General features: G+C 51.3%; 1 protein-coding gene across 1 annotated transcript; it reads right to left on the reverse strand.

Moving 5' to 3' along the window:
- Window positions 1–2227: 2227 nt before the first annotated feature.
- Window positions 2228–6066, reverse strand: NR0B2 (nuclear receptor subfamily 0 group B member 2). The gene is made up of 2 exons (XM_032300990.1): window positions 5404–6066; window positions 2228–2800 (listed from the first exon to the last, which is right to left on the reverse strand). The coding sequence occupies exons 1-2, from the start codon at window positions 5933–5935 to the stop codon at window positions 2559–2561; spliced, it is 774 nt and encodes a 257-aa protein (XP_032156881.1). The 5' UTR covers window positions 5936–6066; the 3' UTR covers window positions 2228–2558.
- Between the last annotated feature and the right edge of the window lie 2079 nt (window positions 6067–8145).

Consider the following 8145-nt stretch of genomic DNA (forward strand, 5'->3'; position numbering starts at 1 on the left):
GAGAGAGAATGGCCCTAATGCCCTGAATCTTCTAGATTTGGGTCCTATGTAGGAAACAGGGCTTCTGCTCTTGAAAAAGTCGCTTCATGCATCTATAAGGTTACAATGGGTGGTGTGTGCCAGAGGGATGGGGAGGGCAGGTCAGAGAGAGGCCCGGGGGCCTGAGTTCTGAGTTTGGGGCATCTGGTGGGAGGTGGAGGGATGCAGGGCTTGTTCTGGGCCCTGAAGGATGCCTTTATTGGGGATTGATTAAGTCCCAACTGGGGAGAGTTGTCGAGCTGAGAGGAGGATGGACATAGCAGTCACCATGGGAAACGGGGATGATTGGTTAGTTGGGTCTCAAACGCCCGACAGAGCAGTGTGGCCTGGGCTCACAGGCTCCAAGTAGATCCTGAGATGTGCAGACGCAGTTCTGCCTACTTGGGGGGGAACACTTTTCCCTTTACTGTGACACAGGGAAAATGAACACAGTCTGGCCTGAGGGTGTCTCCACACTGTGTGACCCACCCTCAGGTGCAGGGGTGTGTGCCTCTACTGTGTGAATGTGTCAGCGTCTGTAGTACATTGCTGAGTGACTGTATCTGGGCAGTGCTTTTCTGGGCTGTGAGTGGGTGGATGGAGAGTCTGTTTTATGGGTCTGTGTGCGTGTGCCTGAGTTGTACATCTTAGTGTGTGTAGGGGTGGGGGTCCCAGTTGTGTTGTTTGTATTTGTGTGGGGTCTCAGCTGTGTTTTTGTCTCTACCTGGTGTCTGACTTGTTAGTGAGAGACTGGGTAAGGGACAGGGTTCCCCTTGCTGCTGGCACTGGGTCACCGTGATGGGTACAAGGCCAGTCAGCTGTAGTCGTAGCCTGGAGGACTTAGAGAAAGGCCTGAATGATGACTCCTAGACAGTTATCCCCAAGTGAATGGCTTCTTCTTGAGCAATAATTAACTTGGGCCCTGTGAAAAGAATCCAAACTGTTGTGGTGAAGGGGGTGGGACTGGTCAGGGCAGGACTTACTGCCGGTGAAAGGAGGAGGCCGGAAAATCCTGAACGCATGTGTGTTGTTACCACTCCTTCCTGCCCACCCTTCAGGTCACTCACCCTGACCTGAGACTGGGTAAAAATATTGAACAAACATTGAGACACAGACATTGACCAATCAGAACAGACACAAGTCATACTCTGAATGGAGGAGTCAGGGAGGTCATGGCTATGCCAAGAGTTGCCTCTCTAGGCCAGGTGTGATGGCTCATGCCTGTAATCCCAGCACTTTGGGAGGCCAAGGCAGGCAGATCACGAGGCCGGGAGATCGAGACCATACTGGCTAACACAGTGAAATCCCATCTCTACTAAAAATACAAAAAATTAGCCAGGCATGATGGAGTGCACCTGTAGTCCCAGCTACTCCGGAGGCTGGGGTAGGGGAATTGCTTGAACCAGGTGGGTGGAGGTTGCAGTGAGTCGAGATTGTGCCACTGCACTCTAGCCTGGGCGACAGAGCAAGACTTGGTCTTAAAAAAAAAAAAAAAAAGGAGTTGCCTCTCTAGTTGCTAGACAGTGTAGACAGTGGGAATGTCTGGGAGGAGGATCTCAGAGAGGCTGGGGCAGAGGGGAAGGGAAGGAGGAAACTTGGGGGTCTTCAGGGCAGTGGCTATGAACCAAATGTCTTGGAAGTGTTTCAGACTTTAACAACTGACGTAGCCATACCCTGGTGGTCCAGCTTAACCTTGGTCTGCCTTGGCCTTCAAGCAGTTGCTGGACCAGCTCTGGTGCCCTTGTCCATTCATGCTGGGAGAATAATGGACCACCTTCTTTTGTCATCTGCAGGAACGGGGGAAGTGAATGATCTCAAACTGCAAAATTGCAGTGACCTTGTCTGTTTCAATTTGGGAATGGGCTGCTTCCTGATTGGCTGTGATTGGGCTTTCACTGTGGTGAGAGAGAGCCTGAAGTGGGTGGGAGCCAGGGGAGGGGTCAGTGAAGGGTTTGGGGGCAGGAGAGTAACCTTCTTCTCCTGAGGATAAAGGCAAGGAGGTGATGGGTTTGTGAACTGATACTGTTCCCTGGACTCAGACCCAGATGCCAAATAAATCTCATCCCCAGAAACGAAATTACCATACCACCCGGAAAGATTAGCTGCAGCACCCCTGTGGATTTTTTCCCTTGGGCTACCTCTGGTAGGGGCAGGGCAGGCCCTGGAGGCGAGACAGTCCCTTCGGTATGCACAAACGACAGTATCAGGCTGCAAATGTTTCATACCTTTTATTACAAAAATCAATAACTTAATTCAGTTCTGTATAAAGTTGTAGGACTTCTGGTCCAATGAGCAGCCTAAGCTTTCATTCCCATCCCAAGAAAGGACAGGAGTCTTGGCCCAGAAGCTGTGGGGACCACCAAGAGCCTGCCAGGCAGCTGGAGCACTGCGTCCAAACGAAGGAAGTCCAATGTGGGGTGTGGCTGGCTGTCTATACAGCCTTGCCCCCTCCAGGAGCACTGGGTCACCTCTGGGGATGGCCAGGCTGAATCAGCACTACCAGCCTCTGCCCTTCTGATCTCTACCTGGGCTGGAGCAGGTCACCTCAGCAAAAGCATGTCCCCAAGAAGGCCAGCGATGTCAACATCTCCAATGATAGGGCGAAAGAAGAGGTCCCCAAGCAGCCTGGTTGGAATGGATTTGAGGGTGGAGGCCATGAGGAGGACACGGGCCAGGCGGCCTTGGGCTGCTGGGCACCAGGGCTCCAGGACATCGTACAGCGCCCAGTGAGCCTCCTGCTGCAGGTGCTCAATGTGGGAGGAGGCGTGGAGGCCTGGCAAATCTGTGGGCAGAGAGGGAGAAGAGGACTGGTGAGTACCCTATTCCCAGCCACCAAAGGACGAGCTTGGCCCCAGATCTGAGCCATCAGAGACACCCCTCTGCCTCCTTTGCTTGGCCTTTGAGGTCTGCCGTGTGAATGTGTCAGGATCTGCAGTACATTGCTGAGTGACTGTATCTAGGCAGTGCTTTTCTGGGCTGTGAGTGGGTAGATAGAGAGTCTTTTAATTTTTATTATTTAATTTTTTGTTTTATATACATGTATTTTTTATAGAGAGCATCATTATCATTTCTTTCTCTAAGTATTCATTATCATTTCTTTCTCTATTTCTTTCTCTCAGGCTTCTCTAAGATAGTCTGTTTTATGGGTCCGTGTACGTGCGCCTGAGTTGCACATCTTAGTGTGTGTGGGGGTGGGGTCCGAATTGTGTGGTTTGTATTTGTGTGGAGTCTCAGCTGTGTTTTTGTCTCTATCTAGTGTCTGACTTGTGAGTGAGAGACTGGGTAAGGGACAGGGTTCCCCTTGCTGCTGGCACTGGGTCACCATAAGGGATATAAGGCCAATCGGCTATAGTTCTAACCTGGGGGGTTTAGAGAAAGGCCTGAATGATGACTCCTAGACTGTTATCCGCAAGTGAATGGCTTCTTCTTGAGCGATAATTAACTTGGGCCCTGTGAGAAGAATCCAAACTGTGGTGGTGAAGGAGGTGGGGCTGGTCTGGTCATGACAGGACTTACTGCCTCCTGTGGAGGAGGTAATTTATTTATTTTCATTTTATTCATCCATTCATTTATGAAGAGGCAGCGTGGAGTAATGGTTAAGAATCAGGCTTCTGGCTGGGCGTGGTGGCTCACACCTGTAATCCCAGCACTTTGGGAGACCGAGGCAGACGAATCACTTGAGGTCGGGAGTTTGAGACCAGCCTGATCAACATGGAGAAACCCTGTCTCTACTAAAAATACAAAATTAGCTGGGTGTGGTGGCACACACCTGTAATCCCAGCTACTCGGGAGGCTGAGGCAGAAGAATTGCTTGAACCGGGAGGTGGAGGTTGCCGTGAGCCGAGATCCAGCCATTGCACTCCAGCCTCGGCAACAAGAGCGAAACTCCATCTCAGAAAAAAAAAGAGAAAGAATCAGGCTTCCTGGGTGTGAATCCCAGCTGATCTTGGGCAAGTTATTTAATCTCTGGGCTTCAGTTTTTTTATCTGTAAAATGGGGATGATAATAATATTAATAGTACCTGTCTCCTAAGCTTTTAGGAGATTTAAATTAACTAAGATGTGTAAAACCCTTAGAATAGGGCCTAACATATGGTAAGTGTGACATGAGTATTTGCTACTATTACTACAATTAATTACTACAATTTATGCATGCCATGAGGGACTCCTGGGAAACTCTTATCTCAGATACCCTCCAGATAACAAAAAGCCCTGTTTCCATCTGCTGCTCTCCTGGCTGAATTCCACAAAGATTCTCTTCCTGTCTTCCCACGCCCCTCAGTTCTCTCTTCTGTGTGATCTTTCTGAACCCACAGAGGAGTTTTAGCTCTAGAGCTTTGCCATACAGCCTTCCTTTGAAGATGTGACTGAGACACAGCTGCGTTTGCTCACTCCACTTCCCCCACGCCTTCTCTAAAGGTTGGAGCAAGGGCTGGTCGCAGTGGCTCACGCCTTTAATCCCAGCACTTTGGGAGGCTGAGGCGGGCAGATCACGAGGTCAGGAGTTCGAGACCAGCCTGGCCAACATAGTGAAACCCCGTCTCTACTAAAAATACAAAAATTAGCTGGGCATGTTGGTGCACACCTATAGTCCCAGCTACTCGGGAGGCAGAGGCAGAAGAATCACTTGAACCTGGGAGGTGGAGGTTGTGGTGAGCTGAGATTGGGCCACTGCACTTCAGCCTAAGCAACAGAGTGAGACTCTGTCTCAAAAAAAGGTTAGAGCAAGTTTCTCAGGCAGAGTGGGAAGGGCCAGTCTCTGGAGTGACTAGACCTGAGTCGCCATCTTGGTCTGTCCCTACCTGGCTGTGTAACTTTCAGCTAGTCACTTATCTTTTCTGTGCCTCTTCTGTGAGATGGCTATTTGATGAAAATGAGGACCCAACCAGGTAGGGTGGCTCACACCTGTAATCCCAACACTTTGGGAGGCTGAGGCAGGTAGATCACCTGAGGGGTCAGGAGTTCAAGACCAGCTTGAGCAACGCATCAAAACCCCATCTCTACTAAAAAATACAAAAATTAGCCAGGCGTGGTGGTGGACACCTGCAAATCCCAGCTACTCAGGAGGCTGAGGCAGGAAGAATTGCTTGAACCCAGGAGGCAGAGGTTGCAGTGAGCTGAGCCAAGATCACACCACTGCACTCCAGCCTGGGCAACAGAGTGAGACTCTGTCTCAGAAAAAGAAGAAAGAAAGAAAAAAAGAAGGAAAGAAAGAAAGGAAGGAAGGAAGGAAGGAAGGAAGGAAGGAAGGAAGGAAGGAAGGAAGGAAGGAAGGAAGGAGAGAGGACCCAATGAGATAACAAATATTAAATCCTTAGAAGTTACTTCCCTGGCTGGCCCCTGCTTTAGCCTTGGTCCCCCACCCCAGGATTGCCTGGGAGCTCACCAGGGTTGAAGAGGATGGTCCCTTTCAGGCAGGCATATTCCTTGGGGCTCAGCTCCAGGCTCCAGAAGGACTCCAGACAGCATTGAAGCCACTGCACTGCAGCCAGGGAGGGCTGGGGTCTGTCCGGCAGCTGGCCACTGCCTCCACTGCTGCTGGGCTCCTCCAGCAGAATCTTCTTAAGTATACTGGGCACCGGGGCCTCAGTCACCTCAAAGGTCACAGCATCTTGGGCCAACCCAAGCAGAAAGAGAGGGCCCCAGCCACACTGCAGCAGCTGCCGCTTGTCCTGGGGAGGCAGCTGGCAGAAGGATGGCAGGTTCCTGAGGAAGGCCACTGTTTTGGCCAGAACATCCAAGGCCTCCCGGCAGGTGCGATAAGGTGCACACAGCTGGACAGGCCGGTGCTGCCTACACAGGCAGCTACTACGGGGTTGGGGGACAGCCCTGAGGCTGGAGCTCAGAAGTGCGTAGAGAATAGCCGGGCGGCTTGCAGCGCCCTGGCATGGGCAGGCCCCTGGTTGGCTGGTGCTCATGGTTGGGGATCTGCTCTTACTTCCAGCTCTCTGATCCTCTGTTCTGTGCTGTGGGTGCTATTTATATTCCCAGCGAGTGGTAAGGGAGGAATGGCCTGGCAACCTTGACTCCAGAAGTCATGTTCATTGAAAAAAACACACAGACACTGCCCCTGGCAGGACTGGTGGGGAAGTGGTGGGGGAGGGGGGATTGGGAACCCCACGTGGCGCTGATATCATTTCAGTCAATGAAGTGGCCGGTTCAGGGCACAGGGCCACCTGCCGCTCACTCAGCTGCCGCTTATCGGATGACTCAAGTGGATAAACAAGGTCATTAACCCAGGCTGTACCAGGGCACCAAGGCCCCAGGTGCACAATCAGCAGGTGTCCCCATTGGTGGCCGCTCCTGTGTGTACAAAAGACCAGGGCTTTCACTAAGCCAGGAAGCCAGCCCCAGAGCTGGTTTAGCCTTGAATGCAAGGCCCAACCTGGAAGTCCCTTATCACTAGCTTGTTTGCCTAACCTTGGGGCCCTGCTTCTGTTGTCGGCCAGGAGCAGGCTGCAGGGAAGGGAGCCAGGACCCTGAGGGGCTGGGAGGACTTTGCCCGCTTTCCAGTCTAGGAGGCCCCCTTTCCCTGATTCCAGTTCTGGGCCCCCTGCAGGAATAAGGTCCTTCAGAACCCCTATCCCCAACCTGATTCCTACCACTCCTTTTTTTTTTGAGACGGAGTTTCGGTCTTGTTGTCCAGGCTGGAGTATAATGGCACGATCTCGGCTCACTGCAACCTCCACCTCCTGGGTTCAAGCGATTCTCCTGCCTCAGCCTCATGAGTAGCTGGGATTACAGGCATGCACCACCTCGCCTGGCTGATCTTTTGTATTTTTTGTAGAGATGGGGTTTCTCCATGTTGGTCAGGCTGGTCTCGAACTTCCGACCTCAGGTGATCCACCCGCTGCGGCCTCCCAAAGTGCTGGGATTACAGGCGTGAGCCACTGTGCTTGGCCTGATTCCTACCACTCCTGAAAGGGCAGGTCTGCTGAGAAGAACTTACAGAATTATAATAAAAGATGGTAGCTGGCTGGGCATGGTGGCTGATGCCTGTAATCCCAGCACTTTGGGAAGCTGAGTTGGGCAGATCACGTGAGGTCAGGAGTTTGAGACCAGCCTGACCAACATGGCAAGACCCCATCTCTACTAAAAATACAAAGATTAGCCAGGCATGGAGGCTCGTGCCTGTCCCAGCTACTCCAGAGGCTAAGTCAAAAGAATCACTCAAACCTGGGAGGCGGAGGCTGCAGTGAACTGAGATCATGACACTGCACTCCAGCCTGGGTGACAGAGAAAGACCCTGTCTCAAAAAAAAAAAAAAAAAAAAAAAAAAAAAAATATATGTGTATATATATATATATGGTTGACATTCACTGAGCACATATTATGTGTCAAGTCCTCCCCACTCTAATATTAGGAGCTTCCCCCTAAGGCTAGATTCTTACTTTGTGAGATTAAAAGAGTTTAAGTGACTTGTCCAAGGTCATCCCACCAGGAAGAGACAAAGCCCAGATCTTGCCTGACTCCAAAGTCCTTGTTTGTTCCCCTGCAGCCACTGGCCCAATTGCCCAGCCAGAGCCTGAGATTCCGAGTTGGCAGCTAGCTGCCCCCACCTTGCTGCTGCCTGCTTTGCAGATGTTGCCCACTTGTGATCTGGACGGAAATGTTGCTCTGCTGCCACATGGCTCCTCTGTCCTGGGCATCTTTCTCAGAAGGTGGAGCACAAGGGATGAGAGAGGGTGGAGAGGCCCTCAGTTGTGTCATGTTCCTGGACCTTGGCCAGTTCCAGCGTGGAAAGCCTTCTGCTGCCATGCTGTCAGGCAGCCTGGTGTGCTGGATGGGGAGAGAGAGGCTCTGGCATCACCACTAAAAGATACCAGCCCTGGCATCTGCTCCAGGATCCATCACTTTTTGGTTGTGTGACTTGGGTTGATCCTCAAACCTCTGAGCCGCAGGAGCCTCACTGGGACAATAACGCCTGCCTATAGGGCTGCCGAGAGACAAAATGAGGTCCTGCTTGTTAAATTCCAAGTAGTTTCTGATATACCGTAGCAGGATTTTTCTGCCCCTTTCCTGTTTGGAGCTGAGCACCGGTGGACAAACAGGCACACCTCTTTCATTTAACTATTAGTCTTAATCCTTACATTTATTTTATTTTATTTATTTTTTGAGACCGAGTCTT

This window comes from Sapajus apella, unplaced genomic scaffold (assembly GCF_009761245.1).
Source record: "Sapajus apella isolate SASKATOON/1434 unplaced genomic scaffold, GSC_monkey_1.0 scaffold43, whole genome shotgun sequence".
In the NCBI taxonomy this organism is placed as follows: Eukaryota; Metazoa; Chordata; class Mammalia; order Primates; family Cebidae; genus Sapajus; species Sapajus apella.